The sequence below is a fragment of the Mus caroli genome, chromosome 5, assembly GCF_900094665.2.
Source record: "Mus caroli chromosome 5, CAROLI_EIJ_v1.1, whole genome shotgun sequence".
Taxonomy (NCBI): domain Eukaryota; kingdom Metazoa; phylum Chordata; class Mammalia; order Rodentia; family Muridae; genus Mus; species Mus caroli.
This window is the reverse complement of record NC_034574.1, coordinates 32,678,463-32,697,774: the sequence shown is the minus strand read 5'-3', so window position 1 is coordinate 32,697,774 and position 19,312 is coordinate 32,678,463. Positions and strand designations below refer to the sequence as shown.

At 50.9% G+C, this 19,312-nt stretch overlaps 1 protein-coding gene across 1 annotated transcript; it reads left to right on the top strand.

Moving 5' to 3' along the window:
* Nucleotides 1-2,090: 2,090 nt before the first annotated feature.
* Nucleotides 2,091-5,912, top strand: Msx1 (msh homeobox 1). Its single transcript, XM_021163656.1, has 2 exons — nucleotides 2,091-2,784; nucleotides 4,869-5,912. Exons 1-2 carry the CDS (start codon nucleotides 2,316-2,318, stop codon nucleotides 5,309-5,311), a joined length of 912 nt encoding a protein of 303 aa, XP_021019315.1. The 5' UTR covers nucleotides 2,091-2,315; the 3' UTR covers nucleotides 5,312-5,912.
* Nucleotides 5,913-19,312: the final 13,400 nt, after the last annotated feature.

Below are 19,312 nucleotides of genomic sequence, written 5' to 3'. Positions count from 1 at the left end.
TTAGCCGTTATGCATATTTTTCCCGGGAAAAAGATCGTAGCTACTTGGATTCTCCGATCGCTCCCAAAAGGAAATTATTTTAAGTTGGGGATCGAGGTGGAATAACTGAAAACCCTCACTTTTTGAAAAACACTCCTCGTACTAAAAAAACTAGCCTAAAGCAAGCCATTTGGGAGATTTATTTCCACTTCTGTTTTAATCTGAGCGCAGAGTGTAAATCGGCTAACGCTATAGAACGAGATGATCTAGCAACTGCCTAATTAGTTCTTAAACTACAGAAGTTCCCGTACCCTCTAGGCTTCGAGCTAAGGATTCGGCCTACACTGTCGCTTAACTTTCGTTTGCAGGGCTTTAAAACGGGATGGTATGGCTTCTACTTCCCATACACATGGAACAAACCTCAGGGGACCCAGTACAGCGGGCGTCCAGCTGGGCCTAAATGAGCTTGAATCCCAAGCCCTACGCAGTGCCTCCTCACAGCCTCAGAAACGTAAGAAATCCGGACATTTCACAGAAGCGAGTATTCCCGAACCCGCCCCGGGCCTTCCTATTTCTCCAGGCCCTGTGGGCAGATGTGAGGCTCCGAACTCTCTGGCGTCCGCAGCCCAACCCCTCCCTCCAGACCCCGGACGCCGTCTGGGTAATAAAGTAATTCATTTTCCTTAATCTGGTCGCCCCTAATCTACAGCTTTTTATTGCGCCCAGTTAAAAGGCCAGGGAATTCGCTATCCCTCCGTGCTCGGATAATTACCCCTAAATGGCCACGGCAGCCCCTTGTGTTTCCTGGAGATTAGAGCCCGGCAGTCATCAATGCACAGTCCGGGTGAGCCGCCAATCACCCCCTCCACCTCCCCCGGAGCCGCGAGCCTGGGCCCTGGGATAAGAGGCCATAAAAAGAAAAGCTCCCCCCCCAACTCCCCAAAAGCCTGTTCGAACCCAGTTTACAAGGTCTTCTGTGGTCCCCCCGCCAAATTTCCTTCTTTTTGTATCAGTCAAACAAAACAAAACAAAACAAAACAAAACAAAACAAAACAAAACAAAACACGTTTCCTTCGAAATCGGGCAAACAAAACTTCTTAAGCCTTGCACCAAAGATATACCTCCAGGAACTGCTTATTTTTCCTACTGGCCCATCCTCAAATGGGCCTCCACTCTGCATTAGCAGACCCACAGTTAGTAAAGTGTGATTGTTTTTGAGGATTCATTGTCTGAGGTCATGTTGAGGCCAGATCGTCGTTTTGTTGGTGGGCTCTGTTGGTCTTATTTCGGTCTTCACCCAAGGCATCCAGTGGCTTCTTTGGCTAGTAGCAGTTCTCTGGTAGAGGTGTAACTTTCTGGAGAAAAAAATACGTACAGGGAGGGGGTACGTGTTTGCATGAGAACCAAACTCATTTCCCAGATCATGTTACTTGTTCCTGTACCCACAGAACCAACAGGACCTGTACTTTGTTTGATTAACTTTGTCCAGCCCTGGAGACAAAGGCCCATTTTTACTCCGAGGTAAATTTTTGAAGATTGGAAGACATAAGACACTTAGGGCGACTTTTTTTTTTTTTTTAAGAAATTAGTATTCTCCCTTGCTACTCTGACAAATAACTATGAACATTCAAAGCAAACACCAAAAGAAAAATAAATAAATTGTAAGTGAATTGTGGTCGAGAAAGGGGGCCAGAAGAGGGAAAGGGGACAGAAAGAAATAGCACAGACCATAAGAGAAACTGTGGAAAGAAAGTAGGCTTTAGAGAGGAACAGAAGAAGTGGGTAAAGGATGGTGGAGGACGACTGGCAGAAGAGAAGGACTAGTAAAGAAAAGTCTCTCTGGAACTTGGTAGAATCCACATCCAGGAGTGTGGGGGTCCAGCCGGACCGATGCCCACCCGACTTAACTAGGCGGAAAGGCTCCCCAGGTACCTCCGGCTCTGTCCCGCCTGTGCGGGTCGGGCCCTTCCCGGAGCGCCCCTAGGCCGAACGCGCCTCGGGGCACGAGCACGGCCCAATGGTTCTTCCCGGGCCCGCCCCCTCGCGCTCTGATTGGTCGCTGCCACGCTGGCCTTGCCTTATTAACAAGTTCTCAGGGGAGCGGCGGCGGACCCGGAGCCGGCGAGTGCGCCTGGGAGCTCGGCCTGAGCGGCGCAGGGATCCAGGCCCAGCTCGCTCGAGTTGGCCTTCTGGGGAAGCCGCAGGAGGCTCGCGCGCGAGAGCCGGCCGGGCCAGGAACCCGGGAGCTCGCAGAAGCCCGTCGCGCTCCCAGCCCGCCCGAAACCCATGATCCAGGGCTGGCCGGAGCTGCGGCTGGAGGGGGGGTCTGGCTCTGCATGGCCCCGGCTGCTGCTATGACTTCTTTGCCACTCGGTGTCAAAGTGGAGGACTCTGCCTTCGCCAAGCCTGCTGGGGGAGGCGCTGGCCAGGCCCCCGGGGCTGCTGCTGCCACCGCAACCGCCATGGGCACAGATGAGGAGGGGGCCAAGCCCAAAGTGCCCGCTTCACTCCTGCCCTTCAGCGTGGAGGCCCTCATGGCCGATCACAGGAAGCCCGGGGCCAAGGAGAGCGTCCTGGTGGCCTCTGAAGGGGCTCAGGCAGCGGGTGGCTCGGTGCAGCACTTGGGCACCCGGCCCGGGTCTCTGGGCGCCCCGGATGCGCCTTCCTCGCCGCGGCCTCTCGGTCATTTCTCAGTCGGGGGACTCCTCAAGCTGCCAGAAGATGCTCTGGTGAAGGCCGAAAGCCCCGAGAAACTAGATCGGACCCCGTGGATGCAGAGTCCCCGCTTCTCCCCGCCCCCAGCCAGTAAGTAGCCAGACCTGGATGGAGAGCGAAGGGGCCAAGAGGGGGTGTGGGGCCCGAGGGCGCCAGGCCGCGCGCCGGCGCCGGCTTGTCTCGGGCGTCGGCGTACCTGCAACTGGGTACCTGGAGGCCGTGCAGAGGTTGCGTTGGCGGGAAGACCGCCTTTGAGCCTCTTCCCACTCCCACCCAGGAAGAGAGTTAGAGGCCTAAAGCAGGCAAAGCTTAGTCCGCGCTCCTTGCCTTGGCGCAGTGCCTCCGAGCCTGTCACTTCACTTGTAGCGCGCGGGTGTCCGTGGACCCTCTTATTCTTCCGGTATCAGGACACCAGGGGTGCCCTGCTCCTCCACCTGACCCTAAACTCGGTTATTTTGCACCTCAACTTGGATAGGCGCTGCGGCCAGTCCATCCTAGCTCTGCGGAGTTTCACTTTCTACTGGTAGACAGCTGTAACCTCGCGCTCCCCATTTAAAGAACCTCTCAAAGGGTTCCGGAGCTATGCAAAACTCCTGCCCCACCGCGCATCTAATTTTAAGCAGAAACTTGGTGTTTTGGAAGGGTGGATGATTTAGCAAGAGGGGACAATCGCGGACTAGTGGGGGATGGTGGTGGTGGTGGTGGTGGTGGTGGAGACAAGGCAGCCAAAAGAGCTCCCTATTAACCGCTTTGCTATAGTGTCCGAATGTGTTGGACCAGGCTTTCGAAGCGGACCCAGCAGCCAGCGACATGTTCCAGGATAGTCCTAGGTCCTTGCGGCCCTTAGGCTTCCTTTCTCCAGCGAACCCGCTCGAAGATATTTCAGGAGCACGGGAAATTCCCAAGTTTTCCTCGTTTCCTCCGATTATTTCGCCCTACATAATAGCGTTGCAAATTCAATGGCGTGATGCTGAGGAACGATTTTTATCTGGGGATTAAACGTCTTTGAAAAGACAGCCCCTCCCTGGGCCTAACGCTTGAGGAAGGTGGCCCAGAGCCGGGCTGTTGCTGCTGACCAAAGTGACATTTCCCTATGAACCCACCCTTCTTTAGGGCGGCCTGGTGGAAAAGGACTGTGGGGCCAACTTCCCGGACTTGCCATGGTCTGAGCTGGGAGAGAAGTGGGGATGCTAACTGGAGATTTCGTTTGACTCACATCCTGGTGGTCTGAGGGCCCAAAGGATTATTATTTTATCAGAGCTTAAAAAAATGCATAGTTAGGCAAAACCCGAAGATGTTCTCAATAACCAAGTGTGTGTGTGTGGGGGGGGGCGTGTTTGTTTTATCCTGTAATGATTTTGTTAGGCATAGCAGGACTGAAACTGGTCCTCTAACTAGGCCTGCCCAACAGTGACAGCACTCTGTTGGAGATTTAAGCTTTACTCAGGAAACTGAAAGAAGGCAGGTGGATGTTACCAGTTTCGTCAGACTGGGGACCCTGCCCCCCCCCCCCCAACTCCCGATACACACTATGCTTGATGTGGTCCCAGGCGCTGAGGTTTGGAGAGGCTGTAGGGAAAACCGTGGGCAACTGAAATGGCAGATACCTACATAAACAGCTCCATACATATTTTAGAATTGTCACAGTGTAACCTCTTGGATGGCTCTCTAGTTTGATTGGCCCTAGTGTCCAGGAGAAACATGTTGTTTGATAGAAAGTGTGGAGTTTCAAGATCCATTCTATGCGATGCAAAGGCCTAGCCCCAACGCGGTGCATTTGTCGGGCACAAATACAAAGTGTAACTCTATGGTATGAAACCTGGGTGACCTTGGGCTGGGCAAAGGGCCCCTGAGTGTTTTATGACCACCCCCTGCCCCCAGCCTTCATCTTTCCACTGTGAGAGGCGCAGAAGAGGCACCTGGTGGGGAAGGCTTGACTTTAAGGCAGGTTGGCACTGTCTCTGCCCAACTGTATTCCAGCGTTGAACATGCTTAGATTTCATCTAGCATTTTAGCAGGCAAGAGAAAATATTTCTCAAGTGCCTCACAGTGTCCAGCACAGACGCGTCTGAACAAAATTAATGCCCGGAATGTTTTCTGTTCCTTAGTAAAATACTCCGGCAAGACTATCTTTAACTCCTTGCTTTTTTTTTTCCTCTCTCCTGGCCCCCTAGGACGGCTGAGTCCCCCGGCATGCACCCTACGCAAGCACAAGACCAACCGCAAGCCCAGGACGCCTTTCACCACGGCTCAGCTGCTGGCTCTGGAGCGCAAGTTCCGCCAGAAGCAGTACCTGTCTATTGCCGAGCGCGCGGAATTCTCCAGCTCGCTCAGCCTCACCGAGACCCAGGTGAAGATCTGGTTCCAGAACCGCCGCGCTAAGGCCAAGAGACTGCAGGAGGCGGAGCTGGAGAAGCTGAAGATGGCCGCGAAGCCCATGTTGCCGCCTGCTGCCTTCGGCCTCTCCTTTCCTCTTGGCGGTCCTGCAGCGGTGGCTGCAGCTGCGGGCGCCTCACTCTACAGTGCCTCTGGCCCTTTCCAGCGCGCCGCGCTGCCTGTAGCGCCCGTGGGACTCTACACTGCCCATGTAGGCTACAGCATGTACCACCTGACTTAGGTGGGTCCAGAGTCACCTCCCTGTGGTGCCATCCCCTCCTCCCCGCCACCTCTTCGAGCAGAGTCCTAGGAGTCCTTCCTAGGAAGCTCTGCTGCTCTATACCACCTGGTCCCTTCTCTTAAACCCCTTGCTACACACTTCCTCCTGGTCATGGCTTCCTAAACCTCCTTCTTCCTCATCTGACCCCTTCTGGGAAGAAAAAGAATGGTCGGAAGTGTCTAGGTTTTTCGAGAAAAATCTAGATTTACACGCGCAAGTTATAAATGTGGAAACTAAGGGTGCAGAGGCCAAGAGATTTATCCGCGGTCCCCAGCAGAATTAGAGGCTGAAGGAGACCAGAGGCCAAAAGGACTAGAGGCCATGAGACTCCATCAGCTGCTTCCGGTCCTGAAACCAGGCAGGACTTGCACAGAGAAATTGCTATTTGGTGCTTCAAGAGATGAGCCCAGCCCTATAGAAAGCAAGGAGCCCAGCTCCTTCCACTGTCAAACTCCAAGCGCTTTGGCAGCAAAGCATTGCTCTGAGGGGGCAGGGCGCATGCTGGTGCTTCACGGAGGTAGGTTGAAGAGACTTTCCCAGGACCAGAAAAAAGAAGTAAAAAGAAAAACAAAACAAAACAAAAAAACCAAAATCTGTTTCTATTTAACAGTACATTTTCGTGGCTCTCAAGCATCCCTTTTGAAGGGATTGTGTGTACTATGTAATATACTGTATATTTGAAATTTTATTATCATTTATATTATAGCTATATTTGTTAAATAAATTAATTTTAAGCTACAAGAAATGATGTCTGCGGGTTTAGTTGTGTGTTTTATTGTCCCTTCTTTCTCTTCACATATACAATTGCATTCCTGTTTGGTAGTTTTACACTAGCAACTTTCAGCAGTGACAGGAAGATGTACAGCCACCATCTTTTGGGCACACAGGAGAGATTTGCTTTATTAACACAGTCAGATGGAGAATTGGAGCAATTGCCTAGGATAATTAGGCTCAATTTTCCAATTCACTTTAAGCTGAAATAGACACTTGCTCTTTCTACCAATAAATAACCCACTCTTCCTCCCACCCCACCCCCCTTTTAAACTGTCTATGAAAGCGAAGTGACTTGGCTCAAATGGTTTGATGACTGTCAACAGCTAATCCAGACAATTCCATCCCCTCAAACCTGTTTTTCCTACTGAAGGGGTGGAGGTGGGGGCCTGGGCTAAACCTTCTAAAGAGTCACCAGTGTGGAGACAGTGTATGAAGTTTCATTCTAAGCTACTTAAAGAGCTTTGCGCAGCTAGCCCAGCCTAGCTCCACGGAAGAGTACTGAAAACCTACTGAAAACCGGGGGCTACCCTGTGCCCCAGCCCTGCTCTCCTGCCCCCATAAACTGGGTTTTTCTTTTTAATGTCGTCAAGTTCAGGCTTCCAAGAAAAACATATTTGAGTAAGTGCAAGTTTAATATTTGAGGGAAAATTCTGCAAGGATACCAAAGACAGAAAATCACTCACCCCCACTTCACTTTCTTGTGTACCGAACCTCCCCCTTGGGTCGCATCAAATCTAGGTGCTTCCCCAGATGGTGGAAGATTGAATATCCAAATGTAAGAGAGCCCTGGGCAACCTAGTCTAGAGCTGTCAAGAGGGGGAACCCAGAACTCTAATACCTGGTGTTGGACTTGGAAGGTATGAAGGTCTCCACAATTAAAGCATAGAAATTGTGTCTGCTCCCAGGCTCAGTTTGGCCTGGGAATTTCGCGAGAGACTGAAGCTTCCTGTAGGCGTTGGAAGTGTTCTGCACTGGCTCCAAGCAGCTCCAGAGGTGGTCTTGGGTCCTTCAGCCTGCTGTATCTGGAGTTATGGCTCTGTTTCTCTGGCTATTTGTCACACCCTCTTCCCTAAAAGAAGAAGAAACCTGTCGCTGGATCTTGGTCCTAATACTGGGGCAGTCTGGAGGATTCAGGAAGTGACCCTCAGTCTCTGGGCCTCTGGAAGCAAATCTAGGACCTGGGTCCTGATGGAATAACCACACCTTCAAGGTTGGGATCTCGCACCACATGCTCTGTAGAGGCACTTGGAAGCTTAGATGTGCATCCTTCTTGCTGTCAGTCACACAGATTAAGCAGTTTAGGGACAGCCTTGTACAGTACACCCCAACCCCGTGATATACTGGGTTCCTTTCTAGAAAGGCCCAGAAGACTGATTCAGAGCAGTCTCTTCGTGGGTCTCAGTTCATCCGTGGTCTAACCTGCCTCAGCCCGTGTGACCTTTTCATATGCAGGCAAGGTCATGCTATCTTGCTGTACCTCAGTTTTCTCTCCGGGGAAACGGTCTGAGAATCCTCATTATCCTCTGTTAGAATTTGGGGAATGTGTTAACCTGCACTGGATACTGCAGAATATTCCCGGCGACTGCGTTTGCAACTGGCGCTGTATTCTCAGCGCGCACGGGTCCTTTTCCTCACGCAGAATAGAGCAATGGCGGGGTAGGATTCTGTGTCTCCTCCTGCCTCCTCTGAGTTTAGCAATTTAGGGTCGAGGCAAATTTAGAGCAACATAATTGCTGTAATGAGCAACGGTTCGCGTTCTGCAGACGCGCAGTGGCTCCAGCTAGGCGGTAGCTGCAGGCGAGGCGGGCGCGCCTCCTCTTCCCCCTCCCGAGCCTCCCTGGGACCCCCGCCCGCAAGCGCCTTGGCCTTTGGAGGCAGTCTTGGGCTGGGGTTTCCTTCCAGTACCGGGTCCGTTCATTTTTCTGCTTAATTTTTTTTTCTTTCAGCAGCCCTTTCTTTGTCCCATTTCTCATTTTCCAATTCTCTTTCCAGACCCGGCGTGTACACAGAAAGTGCTCAATAGGTGTTCGCTGTATCTGAGCAGCCCACTGGTTTGACGTCCAGATTTGGAAGCTGCACAGTGAGGCAGAAATTTGCGGCCGGGTGGTGGATTCTGCTTCTTCATGGCGGTTACCATAACTGGGGTTCCTTGTCTATCCAAGCGAAAGTGATGTCTATAGCGGGCCCTTGACTTGGTCCTTTGCGGATCAATGTTCTGATCTAGCTAACGTGTGGTCTCGATCGCAGGGGGCGGGGGAAGGCACTGGGTCACCATCTAGGGCACTGGAGGGCTGTGGTAGAATAGTCTGTTCTTGGGATCTGCTGTGCTGAGCACGTTACTTGTACGTGCAGGCTGTGTCTCTCCTTCGCTCAAACCCAGATTTCTACAGCTTTTTGGGGGACTCCCATGGCCCAGAGAGGTGGCGGATACACAACTAATGAAGGGACAGAGTAGGGATTAGATCCGACTTCACTTGGAACCTACGTGTTCCTGATCCCAAGCCTCTGTAGCTGAGGATCACTGGATGCTATGACAGTTCTCGCACAAAATGTGGGTGTCCCGGGAAACTAGCCACGGGTGATCTGGGCCCCAGTTGTGACTTTAACTCTTCCCATGACCACACGCAAGCACTGTTCTTGGAGGCCTGAGAGGGATGTATGTATCCCTTGCCCGGCAGGCTGTCTGCACTTGCGTTTTTTTTTTTATTTGGTTGGGAAGATCACCGAAACTCAGCAAATTCTGTTTCTGACGACGCCACAGAACTGGAGCGGCCGCTCCAGCGTGATAACTGGGAAGGGGTGACACTGGGCAAAGTCGGGGACTTGGTGCACCAGAGCTCTGGTCTTGGGTAGCTAGGCTTAGGCGGTCGCAGCCCGGGAGGCTGGGTGGGGCTTGCATTTCAGACTGCCTAGTTTCTGGGTTACGTGGCTCGGATAGCTGATTCTGGAAGGACAACCCAGGCCGCCCAGGAGCTTACAGAAGACCAGGCGTCCTACCGCGGGGCCCCTTTAGTGACCCGAGGCCCCTAGGTGAGCCCGACTGGTTCAGGTCTGCGCCCCGCCAGAGCCCTCAGGGGCGCAATGGGGAGCTGTGAGGAGAGGCAGCGGCCGCCTTTCAACTATTCGGCTGGCGCCGGCCTGGCCAGGCCCCCGGGGCCGCAAGTTCTTCCCGGCTCCGGCTCCGTCCTGTCCTCCCAGTCGCTCTCTTCTTCACAACAGTCCCCCTACCCTTCAAGCCATCGGGAGCACCTGACCCCACCTCCCACAGTCAAATGTTCACTCTCCTCTTCTGCACCCCCATGCTTGCATCCGGACTCCTGGGGGGGGATCCCTTCACTCTGTTCGACAGCTCCGGATCCCCGGTTCTCGCGGCCCTACAGGGCCCTGGCCACACGCCTGCCGTCCTCCGCCACAGCGCCACCCCGCGGCCTCAGCCTCCTCTTCTCAACGTCAACTGCCGACAAATTCCCTTGCCCAATGCCGAACACAAGCAGAGCCTACAAAGTGCTTGTACACACATGACCCATACACATCGTCGAAACACACCAGCACACCTTTCAGCAAACACACAAAGTCAGCATGTGCATCCCAGACGCACAAGTCAGACTCACACAGATGCCCAACACATGTCTAACCATCACACATCATACACAAAATCAGTAGATGGCACATACACTTCAACAGACACACCACCTTGGGCAGGGCACACAGCCCACAGCCACACAGCCACACACAACCGGCAGAAGCATACATTACACACACAGCCAACACTCATCCCCAAAGCCTACTCGCTAGCATCCAAGATAAGGCCCTAGTTCATAGAGGCAAACTTCACCCTGTCAAGGCCACCTTCTAATGTCTCTAGAAAGTCAGAGACTTTAAGGCCTACTGAGAGAGACAAACTTTCATGAGGAAAAAGAGGGATAGGAGAGAGACAGGCAGATGAAGAGAAAGAATTCCTTTGGTGTGTGGAGAGATTGAGGGAAAGATCCAGCAAAGCCTGTCAGAGAGCAGAACGGGTCTCAATGGGAGATGTGGAATCACAGCATTCTAGCATCCTAGGTGCTGGGGGCAGGCACCAGAGGAGCACCAGAGGAGCACTATGCAGAGGCACACATGTAACTGTTTATGTATGAGTGCTTTGGTCCTCATACACATGTGTGTGCACGGCCAGTTCTAGGATATAGAGCTTTCATGGGTGAGGTTGAGGAATGCTGGGAAGTTCCTCCCTTCAACATAAGGAGCCTTCATCCCCCTTCCCCAGAGCAGAGCTTCTGCCCTGCGTTTGGCAAAGCCTTACATGCCTTCCCAAGATGGGGCTCCTACGGGACCTGACCCTGCTTACTCTGTGACAGTACTCGGGCCCAGGATCAGGACCATCTGTCCAGCATGTCAGGCAGGCCCAAAGATGTGGGTGCTGCTAGGAACAGCCAGAATACCACTAGATACTGCAGTCTATCAGTGTCTGACTGTCTGATCTGCAGTTGTCTGCCTGGAGATCCTCGTTTTAGACTTTTGAGGCCATGTGATTTGAGGCAAGTTCCTTAAGTTTTCTGGGCCTGTCTCTTCTCCATATGCCAAGTGTAGGATGTTCCTGTTTCCTTGTGGTCACGGGAACAACAGGAAAGGCTTTGCAATGTGTGTGGCCCTTCCACCAACAAATATCCATTGTGAACTCTTAATAAAGCAGTCAGAATTGTGTCCTGGTCTTCCAGGAGACTCCAGAGAGCCAGAGTGTGCCAACCACTCAGGTCTGAGATGTGGGGCTCAAATCTGGGTCTATCCCTAGCTGGATGGTGACCTCTACCTAGCAATTTACTACAGCTCAGAAGCTTTGATTACACCCATATGGCTTTGCGCAGGGTACATAACACATCTGAACAGGCACAATAATCAGAGTTCCCTTTGGGCTTTAGTTAGAAGCAAATTTAAGGGTCTGCCTGCCCTCCATTCCTGATCGTTGGGGCCAGAAAAAACAAAGGAGCCACCATACCACCTCCATCTTGGTTTTGGACAACACTTCAAAGATACATTGTTGCCGTCCATGGGCTAACCATCTCTTTTTGACATGAGAAAATCAGACTGGAAGGAGTTGTGGGATTTGGTCTAAAATTTAGGCTAATTGAAGCTAAATAAATGTTCAGTGATGCATTCAGGACACCTTAGCAAGTAAATAGGAATTTCAGGAAGAGATGAACCTTCAAAGGCAACAATGGATAGCATCCTCTTGTCTTCCACAGCTGGCAAGCTCAGCCTTCCCCAGGGGCAACTCGTGAACTGAAAGCTGAAGTTAGGGGAATGGGGTTTGAAGTCGGGGTTCAAAGAACATCCAAGAAAAAGCTTCCCAGAGGTAGGTATCTGAGTGCAAGGGTCTTAAGGAAAAGCCATGCTGGCCAGGTTGGAACTAGCCTCTGGTAGTTGAAGCTTGTAGACCATAGGGTATTGGTGGTATTTCCCTGTCCCTCTGAGCACTGTAAAGAGAGATAGCCTCAAGGTAGGAAGGGCACTGGGACCCAGTTCCCTGGAAAGTGATGGTGACCTACTATAGAAGTTGCTGGGAGGTACCTCCTTCCCCCATGAACATGTCTTCTCTGTGTGTGCCCCATAGTAGTCAAAGATACCAGGAGAGACCTTCTGACCTCTTGGAATGAAAGACCCAAGGCTCAGAGAACCTTCTTTTCAGAGCTCCTGCAGCTGGGCCATGAGACCCAGGGCCTGATCCCCAGCTCCATCCAGGAGCCTCTGAAGCTCAGTTGTTGTTGTGCATCTGAGCCTCAGCTGGGAGGTGGAGTCGGTCAACTGCTGTTCCCAGTCCTGCCTGCTTGCTTCCTCTGACACTGAGCTGATCCCCTTGGCCCAGCTGGGTGCCAGCTGTGTGGTCTCAGAGCTTAAGTCATCCAAGTCCTTCCCTGTGTCCATTGCATAACCTAGGGAACCTGAGGCCTACCCTTCCCAGCTCCAGTGCAGGGAAAGAAATGCAGTGAATTGATCAAGGGGCATGTGTCAAAGCCTGTGCCAAGGTGACTTTAATCCTGCAAAGGGCCAGGTAACAGAGGGGTGAGTGTTAGCACTGCCACCCCCTTGTGGCCACAGGTATGCTGTCACTCATCAGAGGTTCAAACTGAGAGGGTAAAGGAGTCACAGGTCGGTGCATTTCAGGAGGCTGTGCAAATGCCAGGATGGGGGATGAGGGTGGAGATAGGTGTCGGTGTGGGGTGTTTGAAGGGAAGAGAGGGACACTGGGGAAGGCCTGCTCCAATTTCCTGATTCTGCCCTTGCTGCCCACTACACAGGAGTGGGGACCCGAGTCTCATTTCTGGCCCTGTAGTCATCTCTTCTTTCCTTGCTCTCTTCCTCCCTCCATCCCTAGCTAGGATTTTATTCATTCTTCGGATTCTGCTGTTGAGTATACCCATCAACTTCCTCTTTCCCAGTACATCCTGGCCCCATCAGCTCAGAGCACACATTCTTTGCACTGGATTCTGCACCAGGGGTCTTATAGGTGCCAAAGGATTTAATAGTGTGTGTGCCTCTAGAGGGAAATCCTGCATCAGTCAGGCATCACTCCCAAGGGCACCAAGCAGTGACCTGGGGAGTCAGGATTCTCACTTGGACTCCCAGCTTTCCCTGGGCTCAGTGGGTGTATGTACCTGCCCACGGAGGAAGGAGGGACAGCCAGTGGCTGCTCTTCCCAAGGCCTTTCTGCTCCCCACTCTCACCAGCACCCCAGGAGCCAGATCTTCAGATGACATGTCTTCTAGTTTCCTTAGGGGTAAGTAGGGCTCCTGTGGTCAGGCTGTGGCCTGGGCAAGTGGAGTGCCTAGCCCGATCTGCTAGGTCAGCTTCTGCGTGCACCTCGTGGGCAGGTCCACTGGTGAGTTCCTGGGGCAGAGTTTGTTGTGGCCCCATTTCTGGCAGGAGATCCCTGGATCTCCTTGCAGCTGTCTGGGGAGTTAGAGAAGGACCAGAGTGTCCTCTGTGGACTCTCCACACCCTTTTCTCAGTTCTCCCCCTTCCCTCGCTTTATATTACAGTTGTAGATACCTTTGGTTTCTTCTGAGAAAGGGTCTCTTGTGTAACCCAGGCTGCCTCGCACTTCTGATTCTCCTGCCCTTCCCTTCCAAGTGTTGGGACCACTTGCTTCTTCTTTTATTTTGTTTTAAACGTGATGGATCTAATTCTTCAGGTTGAATGGTATAAGATGGTTGGGTTGGTTTCCAAGGACACAGGTTTAGTTCACCAACATTTATTATGCAAAATGAGTGTTTTTCCATGAAGGTGACTAGCACCAAGGACAGTGAAAGGTAAGCCACCAAGCCAGGTCAGCTTACAGCTCGGAAAGGGGCTGTGTTAGTGTTCTTGTGACCAAACCCTTGACAAGCTACTTAAGCTATTTAAGGGAGAGAAGGTTTATCTTGGCTTACACTGTAAGAAGGGAAGGCATGGTGGCCTCTGGGAGCTGAGAGCTAGAGACAATGGCTCGAGCTTCCTTTACTGCCCTTTGGTGACTTGATGTAGCCAGAAGGTCAGCATTCCAGGTAGAAGCAGCAATTGCAAAGTCCCTGAGGCAGGGCCGTCTGTGCTGTGCCTGAGAGGTAGCCAGAGACCAGAGAATTCATGCAGTAAAGGTGATTGGAAACCACAGGGACACAGGAGCCGAATCACAGGGTTTGTATATATGCATGTATATACATGTGCATCTATGTGGAGGCTAGAGATTGACTTTTGGGTGTCTTCCTCTATCACTTTCCACCTGATAATTTCCAAGATCTTGAAATTCACTGGTTTGGCTAGACCATTCAGCCAGTGAGGCCCAGGGGTTCCCCATCTCTCCCCTCCCTCACAAGCACCATGATCACAGGCATACACTGCTGTTCCCTGCTTTCTATTACTACCGGATATTGAACTAGTTCTGGTGCTTTTTAATTTTAATTTTTATTCTTATTTTGTGCATATGGGTGTCTGCCTGCATGTATATTTATGCACCATGTGTGTGCAGTATTCACAGAGGTCAGAATGAGGCTGTGGGTCCCCACTGGAACCGGAACTGTATCTGGTTATAAGCCTCCAGGTGGATTCTGAGAACTGAATCCGGATCGTCTGAGAAAGCAGCCAGTGCTCTTCACCCCTGGGCCACCTCGCCAGCCCCTCTCACACTTTTGTGACCCACACTATACCAAATAAGCCATTTCCCCATCTTATCCCATAGAGGCTTGTGGGCTAGGGTAAGGGCTACAGTTAACTGTGAGCAAACCAGGAAGCCATTCAAGGGTAGCCTGTGGGAAAAGTGATCTGAGTTAAATAGTCATGTAGTGCCTTCCCACAGCACTTGTGGAAGCAGATAAGAAGAGCAACCAAGCACTAGGGGCATCACTAGGAGCAGGTTTGGGGGTTTTATATAGCCAGTGTCTGCTCGCTACTTCCTGTCTGTCTACTCTCTATTTCCTGTCTACTCTCTACTTCCTGTCCACTCTCTACTTCCTGTCTACTCTCTACTTCCAGCCTGTGATCACCATGCCTTTCTCTCCAGCCACTATGCCTTCCTAGTTTATGCCGGGCATGGTCCTGAGGCCCAGATTGCAGCATTTGTGACTTAGATGGGTTATCCACCCATGAGCAGTCATAGCTCCCATAGGTGCCGTGCGTGACTGGATTCATATCCTATCTCTCTCCTCCACAGTGGACTGTGAACAGGACAGCCATAGACTGCAGGGAGGGGACAGGGCTTCCAGTAAAGGAGGACAGTGGGAGGTACTGCTTCTGTGACCTCATTAAGCCAAGAGTTTACTTTCTAATTTAAGTCTCCCACTGAACCAAGAATCAAGGAACCAATGGAGCCCTCTCCGATTCTCATACTCTGACATCAGAGTCCTCCCTCAACCTCACATTCTGACATCAGAGTCCTCCCCTATTCCTTACATTCTGACATCAGAGCCCCCCATTCCCACACTCTCTGACACCAGAGCCCTCCCCCATTCCCACACTCTCTGACATCAGAGCCCCCCACTCCCACACTCTGACATCAGAGTCCTCCCCTATTCCTTACATTCTGACATCAGAGCCCCCCATCCCCACACTCTGATATCAGAGCCCTCCCTCATTCGCACACTGACATCAGAGTCCTCCCTTAACCTCACATTCTGACATCAGAGCCCTCCCCCATTCCTACACTCTGACACCAGAGCCCTCCCCCATTCCCACACTCTCTGACACCAGAGCCCTCCCCCATTCCCACACTCTCTGACACCAGAGCCCTCCCCCATTCCCACACTCTCTGACATCAGAGCCCCCCATTCCCACACTCTGACATCAGAGCCCCCCATTCCCATACTCTCTGACACCAGAGCCCTCCCTCATTTCCACTGTCTCTGACATCAGAGCCCCCCATTCCCACACTCTGATATCAGAGTCCTCCTCCACACCTCCCATTCTGTGATATCAGAGCCCTCTGACATCCTTTGTCGACTGTAATCACCTTCTTCTTCTTCTTCTTCTTCTTCTTCTTCTTCTTCTTCTTCTTCTTCTTCTTCTTCTTCTTCTTCTTCTCTTCTTCTTCTTCTTCTCTTCTTCTTCTTCTTCTTCTTCTTCTTCTTCTTCTTCTTCTTCTTCTTCTTCTTCTTCTTCTTCTTCTTCTTCTTCTTCNTCTTCTTCTTCTTCTTCTTCTTCTTCTTCTTCTCCTTCTCCTTCTCCTTCTCCTTCTCCTTCTCCTTCTCCTTCTCCTTCTCCTCCTCCTCCTCCTCCTCCTCCTCCTCCTCCTCCTCCTTCTCCTTCTCCTTCTCCTTCTCCTTCTTCTTCTTCATCTAGAAGACCTCTAACTTTTCCTTCTATTTTGTGGCATATGTGGAAGCATGATACTAGGAATTGGCCAAGTGTAGGTCAAGCTATTGAAGTGAAGCTGGCTTTCTGGACCTGGTCGCTAGCGGCCAGCTGTTTGCACTTGGGACTGTGTTTGCACCTCTCTGAGTTACCAGTCTTTATTTAGGCAGTAGGAGCTGGAAGGATTTCTGCCCCCACAGGATTGCCATAGGGGAGCAAATGAGTTGAATACGACATGATTCTAGCAGTGCTGGGGACTCTCCCTGAGCCAGCTGTCATGGCAGACATGGCTGTTATCTATGCTTTCCATTACTTACAAGAGCTGACTCTGAAGCCATTGTCAGAAGCAAAGCCCTGTCTCACTAGGAACTTTTGCCCTGCCATGAAAATCTAGGGCTCTTAGTTTCTACCAGGCTCCATGAGACTGTGGAAAACCATTCCTGCAGGGGGGTTGGGGTGAGGGGTGGGGTGGGGGTGGGGTGGAGAGTAGGAAGGTGGGGGACATTGTATGTACTACAGTGCAGGCCGGACCAGGCCACCCAGTCCACATACAGTTACAGAGAAGGATGGGGGTTTCTTCCATGCATTGGGAGGAAGGCAAGAGCCATTTCCCCGTGCTGAGCATCTGCTGGGGTCCTTGTGTCTGTTCCTCCACTTAAGTCACAGAGACAGCCCAGTGGCGTGGGTGTCTTCTTCCTGTCCCTCAGGGAATGCTGAATTCCAGAAGTACTGAACCAATTGCTCAAGAACCAAGTCTGGAATGAAGGTTTAGTTTGTGAAAGGGAAAAGCACACATCTCTTCAACTTGCTTATGCCAAAGCTTGCTGAAAGGGCCTGCAAATCTCAGAATATGGCAGAAAAATAAGAATTAAGTAAAACACGTAAAGAAGATTGTTGGGAATACAAAACAAACAACGAACTACCCATTTCCTGCTGGCTGTCACCGAGGACCGGGCTGTAAGTGACAGGAACTCTGACAAGCAGCCTTGGACTTTTCGGTACTGGCTGACTATAAGAGAATGTTAATGAAATGTTCTGAGGGTTTCTTTTCCTTGTTAAAATCTCATTTCAAATAATTCCATTCATCATCCTTTTTTCTTTCTTTCCTTTTTCTCCCTTTTCTTAAAACAAGGAACAAAAACAAATGTTTTCCAAAGCTTCAAACCAAGACCTCTGTGTGGGTTTCTGTCTCCCCGCCCCCCCCCACAACTATTCCACGCCTCTTCCCAGAGGGGAATTCCCTCCCCCTCCCTGTCTGTTCTAGCTCTCAGCATCCTGCGGTCCCCCTGCTGTTCTCCTCAAATGCCAGCCCTGACCCCACAGGTGAGCAGAGTCCTGGGTTCAAGATGGGCAACTCTTTTGCCACGAAACTGAATTTTTATTTTAATATAAAGTACACAGCACGTTTTCCCTGAATGATAAGGAGGGACCCATAAGAGTACAAACAAGCAAACACAGGAGTGGATGTTCACAGTCAGCTATTGGATGTATCACAGGGCTCCCAATGGAGAAGCTAGAGAAAGTACCCAAGGAGCTAAAGGGATCTGCAACCCTATTGTTGGAACAACATGATGTACTAACCAGAACCCCGGAGCTCTTGTCTCTAGCTGCATATGTATCGAAAGATGGCCTAGTCGGCCATCAATGGAAAGAGAGGCCCATTGGACTTGCAAACTTTATATGCCCCAATATAGGGGAATGCCAGGGCCAAAAGAATGGGAATGGGTGGGTAGGGAAGTGGGGGGCGCTATGGGGGACTTTTGGGATAGTATTGGAAATGTAATTGAGGAAAATATGTAATAAAAATATTAAAAATCAAAAAAAAAGAGTACAAACAACATTCTCATTGTTTTCCATAGCTTTTTAAAGGTTTGCAAAATTAATTTAGTTTTGTTAAAAGACATTACACATAGTTTAAAGGTCAAATGGCAGGGTAGAGAGACTTACAAAGGAAAAGACCAACCCTACCCTCACCTTTCCCACTCCCAGCTTTCCTTCCAATAGAACCACTGCAATGCGGAGGGAGCCCCAGGAGCCATAGTTACAAGAGGGTTGTGAGATGCCCCATGGTGGTGCTGGCGTCTCAGTAGGGGAGGAGAGACAAATGGTTAGAACAGGTGATGGGAAGAAGCTGCTGAAGAATTTGGAGTCAGTGTGGTGGGTGACAGAAGCCACCAGAAACAAATGATCCCTACCTGGCCCAGAAGAGTTACAGCAGCCGCTTGGCTCGCCTTGGAGAGGTTGAGTCCCTGGGAACCGGACCCATATTTGTATCTCCTGGGTTTTATCCCCAGATGAATGGAATGAGGGCAGAACCATTCCAAGATACGGTCGAGGAGAAGGTTTTTATTGTAGACATGAGGGAGAGCAGAGCCAGAGGCAACTGGAAGAATCCAGTGGAGGGAGAGTAAGTAAGTTGTAGACTGAACCAGGCTATGAGAGGAGAGGGGAAAGGAGAGTCAGAGAGGAAGTGAAGAATGGAAGAGGAAAGAAGACCAAGAGGAGCAAGGGAGTGAAGGGCTGAAGCAGCGGGGCTGTACAGGGATGAGAAACGAGGAGGGGATGCAGGGGGGTGGGGTGAGGAAGGGCAGTTCCTGAGCTGGAGAAGTTTAGTGTAAACCGTGGCGGTGGTGTGAGAAGAGCTGATAGAAGCCATGGGGACTGAGTGAACCTGGAGGCCAGCATCCTCTTTAGTATGCCAAAAAGCAGCACAGTTATCCATTTGTCCTGTGTTGTTAATATTTAATCTCAAACCTCGGTTTCTACCCAGGCTTTGACCATTTAGTTCCTGGATCAAAGACACACACACAACATTTATGTTTATAATAAGCCTTAATCATCACTAGAGCTGGGCAGATACCTACTCTCTATGCTATTAGAATCTATTTCCTATTGTTAATCCAGAGCTGTTATTTACTATGTTTTATCTAGGCTGCTCTTAACTCCAATTGGCCAGTGCTCAGGGCCATGCTTTCTTGACTTCTAACCCATGGCGTCTTTCTCTGCTCTTCATCCTTTTCTCTTCCTCCTCTTGGTCTTCTCCAACCCCAAGCCCAGGAACACTAAGCCCTGCCTGTCTCAATTCTGCCCAGCTATAGGCTGTAGGCATCTATATTCACCACTCAGAAATAACCTGGGGGCAAGGTCACACAGTGTCACTTAGGTCTTTGTGTGGACTCTCTCCTGCCTGGGTCTTGGGGCTCACACTTAGCATTATAATTCATAGTAACAGACCAAACTTAACAGTCCTGGATTGCTTTTGGAACTGACATATATGCATTCATTTATTTAGCACACGTGAGCATGCACGTCCCCGTGGCAGGAGTGTGAAGGTCGAAGACCACTTGTAGGAGTCGGTTGGTTCTCTCTTTC

Excerpts from the sequence above, each read along its gene's own strand:
- Msx1 (XM_021163656.1), top strand. The coding sequence starts at position 2,316 with ATGGCCCCGGCTGCTGCTATGACTTCTTTGCCACTCGGTGTCAAAGTG. Across the intron at positions 2,785-4,868 it reads CTTCTCCCCGCCCCCAGCCA|GACGGCTGAGTCCCCCGGCA; the intron begins GTAAGTAGCCAG and ends CTGGCCCCCTAG.